General features: G+C 40.0%; 2 protein-coding genes across 2 annotated transcripts in view; both read right to left on the reverse strand.

Moving 5' to 3' along the window:
• Positions 1-356: 356 nt before the first annotated feature.
• Positions 357-2,344, reverse strand: LOC127438921 (SLAM family member 5-like). The gene is made up of 4 exons (XM_051694826.1): positions 2,254-2,344; positions 1,255-1,590; positions 582-866; positions 357-487 (listed from the first exon to the last, which is right to left on the reverse strand). The coding sequence occupies exons 1-4, from the start codon at positions 2,300-2,302 to the stop codon at positions 357-359; spliced, it is 801 nt and encodes a 266-aa protein (XP_051550786.1). The 5' UTR covers positions 2,303-2,344.
• Positions 2,345-2,429: 85 nt separating this feature from the next.
• The window catches only part of LOC127438922 (uncharacterized), a 19,052-nt gene continuing 2,812 nt past the window's right edge, over positions 2,430-18,669 (reverse strand). The window contains exon 4 of the mRNA XM_051694827.1: positions 2,430-2,440. Within this exon, the coding sequence (XP_051550787.1) occupies positions 2,430-2,440 (11 nt within the window). The remainder of the gene's footprint in view (positions 2,441-18,669) is intronic.

An 18,669-nucleotide genomic window follows, 5' to 3' on the forward strand; every position in this document is an offset into this window, starting at 1 on the left:
TTGCTACCATCAATCCACAATGAAGAAATTGCATGTAATAAAAACACTGGAATATTACTAGAAACTTAAATCACTAGAGTGAACGTTCACTCCACAAACACAATGCAGAGTTCTCAACATTCAGATCAGAGACACAGAGCACATAAAAATATTCTCTTACCAAATGTTGTGCATTTCCTGTACAGAATGTTGGATCAGCATAAGTTATCTCTTCTTCAAGTGTCTGGACTGTTTCAGAAATAACAAAAACAAATAAAACCCCATATTTCTTTTCGTTCAGAAATATTTTTGTTTTTTTTAACAAAGAATGTTTTTGCATCAAGTGATTCATGTTAAAAAAAAGGCATTTGCTCTAGTTAACACTTGCCGTCTTGGTGTGTTATTTTGTGTTTCCTGTAGATGCAGAATATCACAACTGCAGCCACAATCAACAGAGATCCGGCAGCAGCAGAAATCAGCTCTATATAAACCAAAGATGAGTCCAGATCTAATATAAACAGAGAGAGACAGTCAATAGTGTAACTGAATCTGTCAATCTGATTTTAAACATGTCAAAAACACAAATATCAGCGCTGTCGTACCTGAACACGGCTGACAGACTTCAGTAATGTTGAGATGTTTAGTCTGGTTTCTGATGGGATTATTGATCACACAGCTGTAGATGTTGTTCTCCTGATATTCCACCTCCAGAGGTAGAGAGAGACTGCTGTTGAGATCAGACACACTGATGGAGGAGAATAAACTGTTTCCTTTGTACCAGGAGAGAGTCACCTGTGTCACATTCACCACTGAACACACCAACACACATTTAGAGCTTGAAGAACATTGAGAAGAGTTACTGGTGATCACAGGAATGGGCAGACGAGCTGGAAAACATACAAAATAAACAGACAATTGGATAAATCAAACTGAATCGGGCAATCGTTGCATCAGGGCTACTACATAGCAACATGCTATCCACTTACATTTTAAAAGGACACAACGGCTCTAGAATTCACGTTTGAGGTATGACTTTGTAATTATTTGTAGAACAAAACATGAAAGTCTCTTCAAGTCATGTCATCCAAAAAACTTTATTTTACTCATCATTTGAAAACCACCATTCTAAAGTTATTAGAAATTCCAGAGGGAACACGTGGCGAAATAACCTTTCTAGGTTGGCCTTCTAATTGACATACTGTAAGTGAAAAGCTCTACAGTTAATAAAATAAAACATGTAAAGAACAGGATAAATGACACTGAAACTCTACTCACCATAGACAGTAACACTGAATGTTTTTGATGACAGTTTAGATCCACTGATCTGTAGTTTATAAAGTCCAGTGTCTGTGATTCTGGTGTTTGTGATGGTGAGATCTCCAGTTTTATTGTTCAGTAGCAGTCTGCCTCTGAATCTCCCATCAAGACTATCAGACATTGAGAAGATTCCAGCCTTCTTATTGATTCGAGTTATGTGACGCTTTTCAGTTCCAAAATTCCACAACATGTCGTCATCTTCACGTATTTCAGCATCATCAGTGTATAAAGTGACAGAATCTCCCTCCATCACTGACAATGACTTTATTCCATCTGTCTCAGTGGCAAAAAACCCTGGAGAACAAACATGATTTGGCTCAGACTGAAGTTCCTAATGGTTTATGACCCTTTAACTGAAATCAGTTGTAGTTTGTAACTAAATGTGAACTGAATAATATCCAGAACAGCAGCAGAGTCACAGAAGAAGGAAATGAACATCAACAGTCAGATTTGTATGTGAACCAGTAAATGGATCTTTGTGGTATTTTAAAGTTGAGCAAAACAATTGTGTGAAATTGCTTACAGCTGATTGAATCTACAAGTTTAATTCTTCATATTTTAAATGTGGAGAGGCCCACTTGCAATCTGCACTCAGAATAATCTCCTGCTACATTCCATTTTAATAGCACGTTTTGGATCATTTTACCATGCTCACAGTGACTAATAGTGTAGAATTCCCATCTGAGTTTGACACATTTTAACTTGTTTAAATCTATCTGAAGAATTTCATCCAATGTTGATGGTACATTTAGTTTGATAGACAAAACAGGCTCACTGAATATTTTTCGAATGCCCCAAATAGACATCACAAACAGACATCTGAATCCAAAGTTGCTCTCACAATAATATCTTAGTTTGATTTGATATGTCTGGAAATAATGCTAAATGCAAATCCTCTGACTAATATGAACAGTAGCGATGGTGTTATTCTGTTTTGAAAATGCATTTATAACTTACCAACCAGATGCCACCAGCAAAAATAGAATAAAACAAGTGTGTGAAACATTTTCTTCAGCAGTTCACTAAACAGTCTGAAATAATAACTCTGTCTGAAACAAACACAATAGAAATGTGGTATAGGTCTCGTGTTGCGTGTGAATCCTCCTCTGACAAGTTTTGACCACCCTCCCAGTTCATGCATACTCTGTTCATATAGGTGAGAGTTATGTGTAAAATACAAATGTTTCACACCCCCTGACATTCACTGTTTTTAGTGGTGGAAAACATAATTTCTTTTTATGACTTAACATATTTTTTGTATATATTTAGTTAGATATCTGAAAACTGAAGAGTGGAATATAGTGGTTATTAGATCAGCTTTCCTATATTTAATGTCAAAATTATTTTGTAATTATTGCTTAAAAATGGCTGTATATGCTTTTAACTGTCAACTGTTGTGTATGGCACACAAAACATAAAAGTTAAAACCATCTATCATCATGCACTAACATTTTTACTGAAGTATGCACTGTGACACTTGTCCAGCCCAGTTTAGTTCGAGTCAAAGTGAAACCTGTTGTGGTCTGATTACTTTTATTTTTAGAAATGTTGTTTGATGTGTTGTGTAGACAACCATCCTGTGCATGAAAGTAGGCATTCACTGCATGTAAAGTCATTTTTATTTGTATATTTTTTTCACAATGCACATCATTTCAAAGCAGATTTACAGTAGATCAAACAGAAATGTCCATAATGTCTTAAATGTTGTAAACCCCCAGAGAACAGCTTCACCGATAATCATGCATTAATGTCTTTGCGTTTAAGCCCCTGTGAAAAAAAGGTGACTGTGTTTAGTTTGTAGGTGAAGGGCTCTTTCCTACGGAAGCCCCAAACCGCAAGGTGGAAAAAAAAATTCACTGTGTTTAATTTGATGAAAAAGAACATGTTAGATAAATTAAAGCAGTTAATCATGCCCTGCCCCATACATCATTTCCATAATTAGGAATTTTCCTACCATCGAAGCGGTTCAGTCTTGATGTACCACCTTGGTGTTTTAGCAAATCTGTAGCACTAGAGGGCAGCTGTACAGGCAACACACATCGTCAAGCCAACACAGCCATCTACAGATGCGCTTCTATGCTCAAATGACCCTTCACTACTTTAGGTGACCAACGACAACGTTTTTATTTTATTTTTATTTTTTTATCATTTCTATAAAATTCTGCTTAAAACTACTCAAACACACATTACTTCTGTTGGCACATATCAAAGGGATAGTTCACCCAAAAATTAAAATTCTCACGTTATTTACTCACCCTCATGATATCCCAGGTGTGTATGACTTTCTTCTTCAGCAGAACACATTTGAAGAAAAATAGACGCTCCAAAAATCACAGACAGTCAGCAGATTGTATCATCGATACAACTCCAGCGGTTAAATTAATGTCTTCTAAAGTGACATAATCACTTTTGGTGCAGAAAAAGATCAATATTTAAGTACTTTTTAACTCTAAATCATCACTTCCGTTATGCTTCATGAGAGGGTGGTCTCTCGTGTGACGTATTAGCGTTGCCATGATACGGACGTAATCTCACGTTCTCCTCTCGGTTGAGACATCCAGGATAAGCACACAGATGCACCATTGTGAGTAAACAAACAGATAAATACAGATCTAACCCAAAACAAACTACGCTTCTGTACAGCGTTCCTCCTTTTCATTTGTAAACAGCACTGCTCTTTCGGTTGTGACGCACATGCGTCAGTTCTTGCGCGTTTCAAATGCAAATGTGATTCCGTCACATGCACGTATCGTTTCTGACCAGAAGCATGATTTAGAGTTATAAAAAGTACTTAAATATTTATCTTTTCACACCAAAAGTGATTGTGTCCCTTTAGAAGACATTAATTTAACAGCTGGAGGCATACTGATGACGTTTATTCTGACAGTGTGTGATTTTTGGAGCTTCAAAAATCTGATCTCCATTCACTTTCATTTTAAGAACCTACTGAGCTGAGATATTTTTCTAATATTCTTCATACAGTATGTGTTCTGCTGAAGACAGAAAGTCATACACCTGAGATATCATGAGGATGAGTAAATAATGAGATAATTTTAATTTTTGGATGAACTATCCATTTAATACTTTATAAACACACACACACACACACACACACACACACACATACACATGTGGGAGCTATATATAAAGTAACTTTTTGAGCACATAAAAATACTCTGACTTAACTAGCCCTTCTTAGCAAACCTTCAAGTTTGCCTTACCCTGATTCACTATGGTAAGCCTATAATAATTATATTTTTGAGCTGTCATGACGGATTTGGTGGAAAATTGCATACTTCCATCATTCACCCTGTAGTTCAAGACTGGTTGCCCACTAAAGCTAAGCAGGGTTGAGCCTGGTCAGTACCTGGATGGGAGACCTTCTGGGGAAAACTAAGGTTGCTGCTGGAAGAGGTATTAGGGAGGCCAACAGGGGGTGCTCACCTGGTGGTCTGTGTGGGTCCCAATGCCCCAGTACAGAGACAGGGATCCTATACTGTAAAAAGGCACAGTCCTTCAGATGAGATAAACTGAGGTCCTGACTCTCTGTGGTCATTAAAAATCCCAGGGCACTTCTTGTAAAGTGTAGGGGTGTAACCCTGGAGTCCTGGCCAAATTCCCCCCATTGGCCCTTATCAATCATGGCCTCCTAATAATCCCCATCCATTAACTGACTCTATTTCTCTTCTCTCCACCAATAACTGGTGTGTGGTGAGCATACTGGTGTACTATGGCTGCTGTTGCATCATCCATGTGGATGCTGCACACTGGTGGTGGTTGAGGAAAGTCCCCTGTTCACTGTGTAAAGTGCTTTGAGTGTAGTGTCAGAAAAGTGCTATATAAATGTAACGTTCATTCATCATTGTGTGTTTATGTCATCTCCATAAATAAAGAAAAGAAGGTCCAGCTATACAGCATGTGTATATGTGTGGTAGTAGTTTGAAGCTGAAAGTTTGTAGAAAACAAATGAGCGACATTGACTATGGATCATTCAAAAAGGCATCCAGTCTTGGAATTAACCATTTTCAAAATATAGAAACCAAGAAGAGTCTGCAAGAAAAAAAGGAAAGAGACCGAGCCCGTAATAATAAAACATGAAACAACATCGACATTGTCACCACTCAGAGGTGGTGACAACTCCGAGATCTGAAAGGATTTAAAACGATAGGTTACCTGTTCTGTAACCCCAGTTCTCTGAAACATTGAGTGCGAGATCCACCTATGGGAATGGCATATGCACCTGACCTCTGCAGAAGCATCCAATTGCACCAAGTCTGGCTTGACAGACAGGAGCGCATGTCCAATGTTGCTGTAAGGCCCCACCCTTACCTGAGGGCATAAAAGGACCTGTACGCGCTACTTTCCTCAGTGAGCATATTCACTTCATGAAGCAAGCGGTGTAAGCTTGGTAAATTTCTCCTCTCGATGTTTTAGAGAACTGTGGTTAACGAATAGGTAACCTATTGTTCTCTTTCATCATACGATATTCAAGATCCACTTATGGGAAGATATGTACAGCTCCCCGATTGCCCTATACACTCACAGGGAGATGCTGTCAGCCAAAAGGATGGTCTCCTAAGTCAGTGCCTGACACATCCTATATAATATTAGCAGGCTCTATTACCCATATACATAACAAAGAAGGGAGAAGAGGCTGTGCATTGTGCTTGGTGTGAACCCTGTGGGGTGACATGCACACAGTGTGAGGGAGAAAGGGTTATGGGTGAACCTATTATGAAGAACACACACCCAAAACCGCACACACTACTGGTGTTCTGGTGACATCAATCGGTAGTACCTGACAAAAGTGTGGGGGGAAGCCCAACATGCAGCTGAACATATGTCTTGCAGAGAGACTCCCTGAAACAGGGCCCAGGAAGCAGCTATGCCTCTCGTGGAGTGGGCCCTAATGCCTAAGGGGGGCTGGAGCCCCTTAGAGCTATATGCCATAAATATTGCTTCCACAAGCGACTCGTGCCGTTGACTCGAGGAATGTTGCAACTGGGTTGTTCAGTCCGATTTGTGGACTAGTTGGAGCGGTTCATTACAGAGTTAAGAAAAGTTAAGAAGAGTTAAGAAAAGCTCTCGTTCACTTAAAAAAAACAGTTTAAAGTTTAACGATTCATTCACGAACTGGACATCACTATTTCCCATTCAGCCACCTACTGGTTGGGGCTGGTCAAAGGTGGAGATTGATAGTAAAAAAAAAAAAAGGATTTAAATATTGATCTTTTTCCCTCCCACAAATATCATATTGTTTCAGAAGATATGGATTTAACCACTAGAGTCATATGGATTACTTTTATCCCTCCTTTATGTCATTTTTGTACCTTCTGAGTTCTGGTCACCATTCACTTGCAATATGAGGACCTACAGAGCTGAGATATTCTTCTAAAAATCTTCATTTGTGTTCCGCAAAGGAAAGAAAGTCATACACATCTGGGATGGCATGAGGGTGAGTAAATGATGAGAGAAGTTTCATATTTGGATTAACTGTCCCTTTAAACTGACTGACTGGAGCAGTAGGCACACATCGAGTCTGATAGGAAGTGAGAATCTGAGACTCACATTTCACTTTCCGTAACGACAGAACATGCCTCCCTTCACCACAAGTGGGCAATATTTATCCATAACACTACATCCCCTTCTCTGAGCTACTCACATCCCTTCATTTGTAATAACTGAAGAGTAGGAGGATGAAAATGCACAAATATCGGAGTTAGGTTATTTTGTACATGTAAAATTGCTTTGGACAAATAACCTTTTAGTGGTGTTATCATTGTTAAAATCTTAGAATTTTAAGCAGTCTGTCTATGCAACAATATTTTACTACTTTGATCTTTTAAACACTAAACATTCACATTACCTTCTCATTAATATACACATATTTCTCTAAATACCTAAGAGGGTTGGGGTAGACTACTGATGCCTTTACTGAGTGTGGGGGTTTATTCTGCCCCATTGCAAATCACTCAGTTTTCCCCAAAAGCACCTGCTAACTACAACAAATTCCTTCAGGTACTTTAAGGGTTCCTTTCTCTGGAAGGAAATCTCTTCTCTGGAGTGCTGGTAAGTACAGGAACGTTATCTGGACTTTGATCATTCTAAGCATCCACTGAAGCTTTGTTTTCCAGTTCAGGTAATTTTCCAGGGGTGGTGCTACTGGTGTGGAAACTAGATGGCTGCGGTTGCAACAGAGGATACCCCTAGGTGAGTCCACAAGGTAAGATTTTGGAGTCTCAGCTTATGTAAGCACTGTCCCTTTTTCTTTAGTGTCTTTAATCCACACATGCTCACCTGGGTGCACCTGTGGTAAGGTTTGTGCTCGGTGTCTTTTATTAAATTGTCTTTTTTGTTTCTCTCTCCTAACCTTTCCCTCTTCTTTCAGCAGACAAAGGTCCATCCAGTCTGGGTTTAAAGCAGTAAAGCCCAGCAGGTTTAGACATTCACCTGTGCATCTGAGGAATGCAGTTATGAATAATTTAAAAAACAATTAAAAATATAATCAAATTAATATTAGTTTAAAGTCTTTGTAAATTGTATTACTGCCTTTTCAAAAGGGGAATTTGCATTTTTCCTAAGCACCCACAACAGAGTAGATTTCCAGCACTTGATGTTGTGACTCTTCCTGTTAGTGAAACACCACTGTATAAGCAATCCTACATTCTCAAAATAGCATGACGTATTAAGTGTCTGCTTCTCCAAGTATATTCTTTTACCTGAAAGATCTCTGCCAACCCTATTTTCCTTAATTGAAGAACAGGCTGCCGATCACCCCTCAGGAAGGCTTTGGACTCCTCTGTGAAGTGTGCAAAAACCTTTTCATGGCTGTAATAAATTGTAACTTTTGGCGGTAGGCCTCCAGTACCAGTACATATGCCCTGAGGACAGCAGCCTTGACAATTTCATAATCTAATGAGTGTTCAACTGGCAAGGCTGTACACACTTCTTGTGCGTTACCGACAAGATTGCATTGCAAAAGGAGCTCCCACATATCTTTAGGCCACTTCAATTTAGCATCCACGCATTCAAAGGTGGTAAAATAGGAGTCGACATCGGCTTCTCGAAAGGGAGGTACTGTTGTTCTCTTACCAGTCCCCTGTTCCACATTTCAAACAAAATTTTCTGGCCCCTACGAGGTAGAAAAAAAGCTTGGTGGCACAGATTATGTTATCTGTACCCCTGAACTCAAGCACAAAATTTGTGTGTGTCACATAAATATGTTGAAGATATATCTGGTGTGAGATGAGAAGACCACTTCTCCTTCTGTTTCTTTACCTGCTGCTTTCACTGCTGTCTTGACCACTAGTTACACTCTGGAAGAAGATGGTTTAGTTACAAAAGAAACTAAAATCCCTGGCATACGTTTGCAAAACTCTGTTATATTGAATTTGCAGGGTTATCTCGCTCATTTTCCCAAGTATGTGTATGAGGATGTTGTTAATTTGTTGCAAGGTAAACAGCATAACTCGGCCAGATTCTTTCACTCTACCACGAATGGAGGTTTGTATCGATAGAGTAGGCTCCTCGAAGTATGTCACCAAAATAGACCTCCTTAAAGGATATTGGCAGGTGCCCCTCACTCTGCGCACATCTGAGATCTCTGCATTTTGGGTGCCATATTGTGACGCCTACCTAGATGATGTGATTATTTATTCTAAATGCTGGGAAGACCATGTGGAAACACTTAAGCTTGTGTTTGGCCGAATGGCTAGCAACTTGCTGACCCTAAACCTCACCAAATGTGAGTTTGCAAAAGCGGTAGTAACATCGATTTATATAAATAATTTATACCTAACTGATGTCGGCTGGTCAAACAGGCACACCAAAACAGATGAAAACACAGAGAAGGCATAGAGGTGGTTAAGCATTTTAAATTTGCCAATTCATAATATTTTGCCTTTACAAAGTATTTTTTGCAACCAGTTTAAATATTTTGTCTATCATAACATTATTGTCTAACAAACTCTAGTCTGCTGTCAAATGCAACTTCTCACATGCCCACAATATGACACTTCATCACACTCGTAGTAAAACATTCAGTCAGTGAACCAAATAGTTAATACATTGCAAAGAGGGTTGCAAATATCAGAAATATCCAAATTCACTAACATTAATGAATGATTAGAATACAACAGGTGTATTGTTTTACTCATAGACTGAAAGCTGTTATTTGTGCACAGCATAGAGTTACAGATGTTATGAACAGATGTGGCTTACTTGTCGCATTTCTCTTATTAAACATAAACTGATACTGAGAAACTGTTACACATGATTACTAAAAGCAAGTCCAAAAACACAGTGATATGATGTGTAGATTCTGAGGTACTGTAATCTTCACAGGGCATTTGACATCTGAACCACTGAAGGGAAGTCTGGTGGCTCTTCCTGGGTCCTAGTGCCTGCCCAATCCAAACTCTGTCAGTGTGACTTATACAGATATGCAACTTATATGTGTTTTTGTTTTTCTCTCAACAACGCGATTTTGACCTGATGCGACTTATAGTCAAGTGGGCCTTTATTGCAAGAAAATACAAAATTGCAAGAATTATTTTGCAAGAACAAATCCTACAAATTGGAAAAGATGCAAATTTGTTAGTTTTTCATAAACCAGTTAACACTCTTGTCACCTGTGACCTCATTATACAGTGTACCTATGTTACCTGTGTTTTTTGCATAGCCGAATTTCAAACATTATGAGTAAACATGCTACTAAGACAGACAGAATACATGGACAAGTTCTTGAAAAGGAAAACTATAGATGATGGTTATGAGGGATAGTGGGATAGTGGTGTGCCGTGGGATTTTTTAATCGTAAAAATTGTGCCATGGTAGAAAAAAGGTTGGGAAACTGCATTAATTCCATCAGTGATGACAACTAATCACTCCTCTGACGGGACTGGCAACAGAGAGCTTACACGGAGAGACTCCTTTCTTCTGCCCCAGATGGTGTAGCTACTGTGTGCGCCACATCTTGTTATGTGTTTAGTGTTTTCCCTTTATAGTCTTATTGCATTGTACATATTTGAAGATTATGTTTAAACTGCCAGCAGAAGCTGTAGGGAGGAGGGTGCCCTTTTTGTTAAAATCAAATCACTTTATCAAATCACTTGATTGTCACACAGCCATATACACAAGTGCAATGGTGTGTGAAATTCTTGGGTGCAGTTCCGATCAACATAGCAGTCGTGACAGTGATGAGACATATACCAATTTACAATAACATCAAATTAACACAACACAATTTAAACATCTGTTATACACATAATTACACTCAACAGTATACAAATAATAACATACACTGTACAGTATACAATACGCACTATATAGATACACATTATTCAATAAAAATAAAAAAATGAAAATATATAAAAAAAGTATATATATATATAGAATGTACAGTATTGTACTGTATTGACATTCAGGCTGTCGGTTGATAGTCAGTTGTTAAGAGAGAATATAATATAATAATAATATAATTTATGACAGTCCGGTGTGAGATATAAGAGTAAGGGTAATAAAGTGCAGTGCTGATGTATTTGATCGTGGTAGACCAAGAGTTCAGAAGTCTGATTGCTTGGGGGAAGAAGCTATCATGGAGTCGGCTGGTGCGGGTCCTGATGCTGCGATACCGCCTACCTGATGGTAGCAGTGAGAACAGCCCATGGCTCGGGTGGCTGGAGTCTCTGATGATCCTCCGAGCTTTTTTCACACACCGCCTTGTATATATTTCCTGGAGGGAGGGAAGCTCACCTCCGATGATGTGTCTGGCAGTTCGCACCACCCTTTGCAGTGCTTTGCGGTTGTGGGGGCGGTGCTATTGCCGTACCAGGCGGAGATACAGCCAGTCAGGATGCTCTCCACAGTGCAGGTGTAGAACCGTGTGAGGATGTGGCGGTTTATTCCAAACTTCCTCAGCCGTCTCAGGAAGAAGAGGCGCTGATGAGCCTTCTTCACAACGACTTCAGTGTGGATGGACCATGTGAGTTCCTTAGTGATGTGGACACCCAGGAACTTGAAGCTGCTGACTCTCTCCACTGGTGCTCCATTGATGGTGATGGGACTGTGTTCTCTGTCTTTTCTTCTGAAGTCCACCACAAGCTCCTTTGTCTTACTGACATTGAGGAAGAGGTTGTGCTCCTGACACCAGTGTGTCAGAGTGTGTACCTCCTCTCTGTAGGCTGTTTCATCATTGTCAGTGATCAGACCTACCACCGTCGTGTCATCAGCAAACTTAATGATGGCATTGGAGCTATGTGTTGCCACACAGTCATGTGTGTACAAGGAATACAGTAGTGGGCTGAGAACACAGCCCTGCGGGGCTCCAGTGTTGAGGGTCAGTGATGAGGGGATGTTGCTGCCTATTCTAACCACCTGGTGTCTGCTTGACAGGAAGTCCAGGATCCAGCTGCACAGCGAGCTGTTTAAGCCCAGAGCCCGGAGTTTCTCATCTAGCTTGGAGGGCACTATGGTGTTGAATGCTGAGCTGTAGTCTACAAACAGCATTCTCACATAAGTGTTCTTTTTTTCCAGGTGGGAGAGAGCAGTGTGTAGTGTAGATGCAATGGCATCATCAGTGGAGCGGTTGTTGCGGTAAGCAAACTGCAGCGTTTAGTATGCAAAATGTACCCTTTTCTCCTTTTTAAGGTTAGAGTGGCATTGAGGAAAGGTTTCTGTTGTTAATTTCTATTTTTTGAGTTCCCCACTCTCCTTAACAAACGTGAGTTGCGATGATTCTTCGGCATGACTGGTTACTACTGGAGGTTATGTAAAAACTTCTCTGTTGTAGTTTCCCCCTGACTGATCTACTCAGTACTTCTAAAAAGTTTATATGGAGTCCTGAGTGTGAGTGTGCATTTCTTGCTGCAAAGGATCTTCTCTGCAATGCTCCTGTCCTTTCTGCCCCCAACTTTGATTTACCATTTAAATTGCAGGTGGATGCAAGCACTACTGGGGCTGGAGCAGTGTGTTGCAGGAAGACGATTTGGGCATTTAACATCCGTGTCCTACTTCTCAAAGAAGTTTCAAAGTGTCAACAACACTACAGTGTGATCGAAAAGGGGCTCTTGCTTTGCTGTTAGTGCTTCAACACTCTGAGGTCTATTTGGGAGGTAGCTATGTTCCAATTGTGGTGTACACCAACCATAACCCTTTAGGTTTTCTTTCACGAATGTCAAACTGGGCCCCAGTTTTAAAGGAATACAATCTTGACATTCGTCATAAAAGTGGCTCTGAGAATGTTGTTGCTGAAGCACTGTCCAGAGACCTTAGGGTTGAGGTCTGAGGTGTGTAAAAGTGTAAATTCTTCTAATATTGGGGATAAGCGCACTTACAAACTGTAGTTTGTAATTTAAGGGTGGGGGGTGTTACATCCCAGGACGTATTCATTTGTATTGTTTTACATCCAAGGATGTAATGTTGTTTGAACTGGATTGAAACATTTAGTACTTTGTGTGCTTTTTCTGTTCTGTTCCTCCTATACCTCGACAGGTTCATATTACCAAGTGTCATTAATTCCATAAATGTTGACAGCTTATCACTCCCCTGTCGGGATTGGCTAGTTAATGGAGCAGGACAGGCTTAAATATCAAGCAGAGAACTTATCCCGGACGAGCCCCCAATTTTTACGTACTCCCTCAGTCTAGGGTTGAGGGAGAAGTAACACAGTGTTACACAGTGTTACACATGATTTATTTTCCTGGTCTCACAATATTTCAATTAATTATAAAGTGTCTTACAACTGGAATGACAAAAGTCAGATTGTATATTATTCTGTATTATATATAAATAAATAAACAGCAATTTTTTTCAAGTTCAATAGCAACATCACAAGAACACAACAACTAGCTAGTAATCTTCCTGTTTTAAAGTGTCTGGCAAAGATACACAGTACTTATGCTGCATTCCATTTACATCGGAAGTCTGGGAATGACGTCACACCCGAGTTGACGGCGTTCCAGTACACAAGTCAGAAAACCAAGATGGACACGTCCAGGCAAACCTTTGTTGTGCTTGCTCTTTTGGAATACAAACAACTACAGAACAAATATGAAGTCCACCTAAAAAACATCATGGAAGAAGAAAGGAGACGCAGACGGTAGGTTGTTTTTCAGTGTATTTCATGGTGTGAAAAATGCCTTGACTGCGTTTTAATCACTGTCCTGGTCACAAAAGCAAAGTTTGTGGGGAATAATAGCCATTTTCTATACTTTTGAGGCATAAGCAATTAGGAAATAACACTTATTACCCAGGAACAAAAGTTTCACACTGTTGATGCGCCGAGCAGCCATTTTGGACTCTGAAGTCGTGGATGTTGCGATTCCTCCGAGTTTCCGAGTCGGAACTCCGACTTGAGGGGGCATTCCAGTTAAAAGTTCCTACTGGGAACTCGGAATTTCCGACTTCCGAGTACAGATGGAACGCAGCATTACATACACTATATAACATTAAATCAGCCCTGTTATTACATGAAGAGTTAGCAACAAATAAAGTAATAATGGCTCACATGCAGAGGGTCCCTTGATAAAGTCATGTCTCTCACGAAAAACAAGTGAGTTTGTAATGGTTCTTCCTAATAAAAGGGAGCCAATCACAACTGACTTCTGGGAAAAGGGAATAACCAATGAAAAGGGAGCTTCACGACTGACAAAATTAAAAGGTGTTCACGCTAGCAAAATTAGAAGAATGATCATGCTCGCGCGGCAGAGGTTTATTCGCATGCAAGCGCTTGTATTGCATGCGCAGGAGATTTTGTGCGGGCAAGGGTTCTTCCCGTTTCCTCGCACGGCAATGAACTTCTGCGCGCGAGTGTCAAGAATGCGAGTGAGGGTTTAATCATGCGTGCGAGTTCTTCCTGTTTCCTCACGTCGCTTTAATCTACTGTGCTGACAATAATGTGCTCAGATTATTGCCATTGATTTGCCGTCATACAAATGATTTGTCCTCCTCAGGTGGCAGTTCTAGAGCTGTTGGACACAGTGAAGGCCCCAGATATCCTCATCATAGGGATGGGGAAATTAAGCCTCATGAATTTCTAAAGCTTTTCTCTGATTGTTCCAGGTAAAGATTCAAAGCCTCGGGAGTGTCGAAAACAGTGCTATCTGGTGGTTGGTCACATTAAAAACAGCCTTATACCCAGCACAGCCCTGTTGGATGAAGCGCCTGAAGTTTTAATCCATTATGCACAATTAAAAGCCTAACAATGCTCATAGTGTTGATTTTTACCTTCTGATTATATAATTTACGTATTATAACGTGGCAATAAATTCCAATATAAGTCAATATGATTCAATGTAATTATAATAATATACATAAATATGTTAGAGTTGTCTGAGGCAGTTAAATAGTGCTCTGGTTATTTTGTGTGTTTTCTTATACTATTTGAATGACAGGATATATGATCATTTAATATGAAAGAAGTTTGTAAATGGGCTTTAATTTCCATAAATCCATAGAGTAGAGGTCTGGATTCGAACATTCAGACACAAAGTGAAGTGGACGCGTGACTGGATAGAAAGAGGCTTCATTTTTCATTGATCATGTGATTCTCTGAAAACAATACCTGCTCCGATATGGGGCTTCTTTGGAAATTGGGCTGCGTACTCGATACACACTTTGAAGCTTCAGTGTCATATGTAACATCACTACCTCATCATCATCATCATCATTTCTCACCTGTTCAGAGTCCATGACACCGTTGAGGTCCCTCATCAAGGTGAGATTTCTTTTGACACCTGTCTGTGAAATTTTGTATTTATTTTTTACCTTTTCTGGAGAGCCAGCTCTTCGTGCCACGTCACAAATTGAACACTCATTCTTCAGCAGTTCTGTTTGAAATAAGATGAGAAAGATCAGTCGTGATTTCTTGCTTTGGACGCTAGATGCCACTGTAGTGTAAAAGTGTGAGCCCTTAGAATGTGCCCTTTTTATTTCATAGGTGTCAGGTTTATTTCATGCCAAATCTGACCCAACGGCTCAAAATACAAATAATTCATATAGGCTTACCATAGTGAATCGGGATAAGGTAAGGACATTCTTTTGAACACTGATTTTTATGTACTCAAACAATAATGGCAATTTGTTCATTTTTAACCAATAAAATAGTACGTAGTGCTTTAACAAAATGTAGGCGTCACTGTTATTGTAGCTGCTGAAAAAAGTTAGTGATGTTCGTTAGTGCCCAAAACTGATGAAACATAAAGAAACCATTAATGGGGGGCCTGGGTAGCTCAGCAAGTAAAGATGCTGACTACCACACCTGGAGTCGCAAATTCGGATCCAGGGCATGCTGAGTGACTCCAGTCAGGCTTCCTAAGCAACCAATTGGCCCGGTTGCTAGGGTGGGTAGAGTCACGTTGGGTTAACCTCCTCATGGTCGCTATAATGTGGTTCTCGCTCTCGGTGGGGCGCATGGTGAGTTGTGCGTGGATGCCGCAGAGAATAGCGTGAAGCCTCCACGTGCGCTACATCTCCGCGGTAACGCGCTCAACAAGCCACGTGATAAGATGCGTGGATTTACGGTCTCAGACACAGAGGCAACTGAGAATCGTCCACCACCACGAGTCACTATGCCACCACGAGGACTTAGAGCACATTGGGAATTGGGTATAACAAATTGGGAAGAAAAGGGGAGAATATCCCCAAAAATGAAATAAACCATTAATAATCAATGATCATCTGCATAATGTGAATTTGTCCCTGACATTGATAGACAGAAACAGGATATGTTCTTCTACAAACATTATGGTACAGAAAGTAGGTGTGATACCATGAATAGTTGAAGCTTTCTGAGAATGAAAAAACTCTTGTTTTTAAAACATAATTGTTGATTAATTACATTTGTTTCATTGCAAAGATGTTTTGTGTGGTTTGGAAGTCAGACTGTGAGGTTCACATTAGCAGAAGAGGAAAAGAAGCCCTTTAACTGCAGTACAATCTAATTACACAAACCAACCACACATACACCAACCAGCTATCCAGTAATATACTCTCTGATGCACATACGCTTTGCCCACCTAACAGTCAAACCTTATTTCTAGAGAAATCAGACCGCAGCAGGTTTCATTTTGACTCCAAAACTGAGCTGCTGAGGTGTCACTGCACATTTAGTGCATTTACTTTCTTTCTTCTGTGGGTCTGATTTAAAATATAGTGCACTGTTGTAAAAAGAAACAAATATATTTTATATGTTTTAATTTAGAATATTCAGCATTTGATATATGAGTGTTTTGCATTGATTTTACAAATTTACACGCAGAGTCTAAATTAGTTTTGAAGTTTTAATTTTCATGTGTCCTTAAAACAGCAAATTATTTTGAATGGAGGAGACAATTTTAGTAATTAAACTCTGAAAACACATTATCATACTTCAGACCTCTCAGGATTGTCTCCGGTTTCTACTAAATATGCTGAATTCTTGTTGTAAATGTGTGGATTCATTATGCAAATCCAAAACTCATCCACAAAACTCTCCCAGGCTTTGAAAGAGACAAGTGGAAACAGAATAGTTTGACACACTGTGAATCCAAGAAAGTTTCCTAGTAAAGGTGATTGCTTAGCTGGGTCTTGTTCTCACAAGCAGAGTTTTGAAGATATGGTACAGTAGATGTCAATGCTGATATTCAAGAATCGTCTCTCACTCTAGTCTGAACAGTTACTGAGCTTTAATTAAAATGAATCACATATTAACATTCAGGATCATAATAAACTCATCAAAAATCACAAAAGCATATGTAACACTGCTGATCAAAACCATAATGGCAGAGACGTCATTAATGAGGAAATAAAGAGACAGAGTTTGAGCAATGTTTCATGGTGACATCTGCATACACCACCTCGTCCTCCACACTCTGTAAGAAAGCAAGATAGCACAATCAGATAGGGTACAGTAAGAAAGACTCTGGTTGTTGAGTGTTTTATAAGCAGTTGAGATGTGCAGAGTTTAGAGCTGCCCATGTCGCCCATGCCTAAATCCGCCACTGCCTTTCAGCAAAAAGATCAAATCACCTTTTTGATAGAGGCAGCATATGTTTGTTTACTCTAGAAAGTGCATGAGCATTATCTGGATCAACTCATGCAGATGTTATTTGATGTTACAGACATAATACAGTATGTCTCAATGAAATGTAATCTTGACAAACTGTTTAGAAGATTTATTCTATCTCCATACAAGTATATTATAGCTGACATGTATATATCCATATGCAGATGCTGCATTAGCAGCTGTTCCTATGGACCATGAAACATCAGTGCATCCACCATATTAGTAAGGTCAAGAGCGCAAAATGTTCGCAGTGTTTGATCTGCCATAAACATCAGACAATATTGTAGATGCTATAAAAAATTCCAAATTCTAAACAATATTGGTAAAACGCTCTTATAAAGAATGTTGATCATCATGCTTGAAGCTTCTAATAAAAGCGATGGAGCTAACCATAAACAAATCTAGCTCTTAAAACATCCATAACATATTTGTTTTTGTGTGACAGGGTCTTGGCGGCAGGCACTCACGTCAATCGTTTATGTCTGTCTCATGCAGCCACGGGTGCGCTTTGCGTTGCACTCGCCTTGCACTGCACGCCCGGGTCGCAGCTGTCTTCATTGTGCTGAGGTTCGGTCACTTTGGTCTGAGGTGTCGGGTTTGTGTGTGGCCGAACTCTCGCACAGATGTCCTGTCTCGTTTTGTTGCCTGTTGCGTGCATCGTGCCTCGTTTGCCTCGTGATGTACACTCAGGCTTTGTCTAGTGTGGGAATGCGTGGCATTGCTTTGTTTGGCATTGCTACACATTCTCTCGTCTTGTCTGTCGATTGGCATGAACGTATATTGCCTTATTGTCTTGGCGAGGTGTGCTCATGCCATTCGGGTGTTTGTGTCTTGTGAGAGCATGTGGCTTTGTTTTGTTTCTGTATTGCCACGTGTCTCTCAGCCTTGCATCATACCCATTTGCCCATTATTAGTTCATTTGTTACACCTGCCTTGCCCATTAACCTGCTTGAGTTCCTTCCCTATTTTAGTCACCTTGTGTGTGTTGTCCAGAGCCAGTTTGTCTTGTGCTTGTTTCATGTTCATGTCGGTCCTGTTTACTTTCCAGTCTGTTGTTCAGGTTGGTCCTGGACACAGTTCGCCTGCCGTCAGCCCGTCATCTAGTTTGTTGCCCCAGACTTTGTCTTTTCCCCTACGGGGTAGTTTTTCTTTGGTTTTAATTATTTTGTATAAATAAATCAACCTTTGGTTTTTTAATTCTGCCTTTGGGTCCTGCCTCTGCAGATCTTTGACATTACAAACTGGCCAGATTGGACCCAGCAGAGTAAATGGGCATTTTTCTCCACCCAGCTCCCAGCCAGAAGGAGCAGGTCTCTCATAGTACCACTTTG

This window comes from Myxocyprinus asiaticus, chromosome 50 (genome assembly GCF_019703515.2).
Source record: "Myxocyprinus asiaticus isolate MX2 ecotype Aquarium Trade chromosome 50, UBuf_Myxa_2, whole genome shotgun sequence".
NCBI lineage: Eukaryota > Metazoa > Chordata > Actinopteri > Cypriniformes > Catostomidae > Myxocyprinus > Myxocyprinus asiaticus.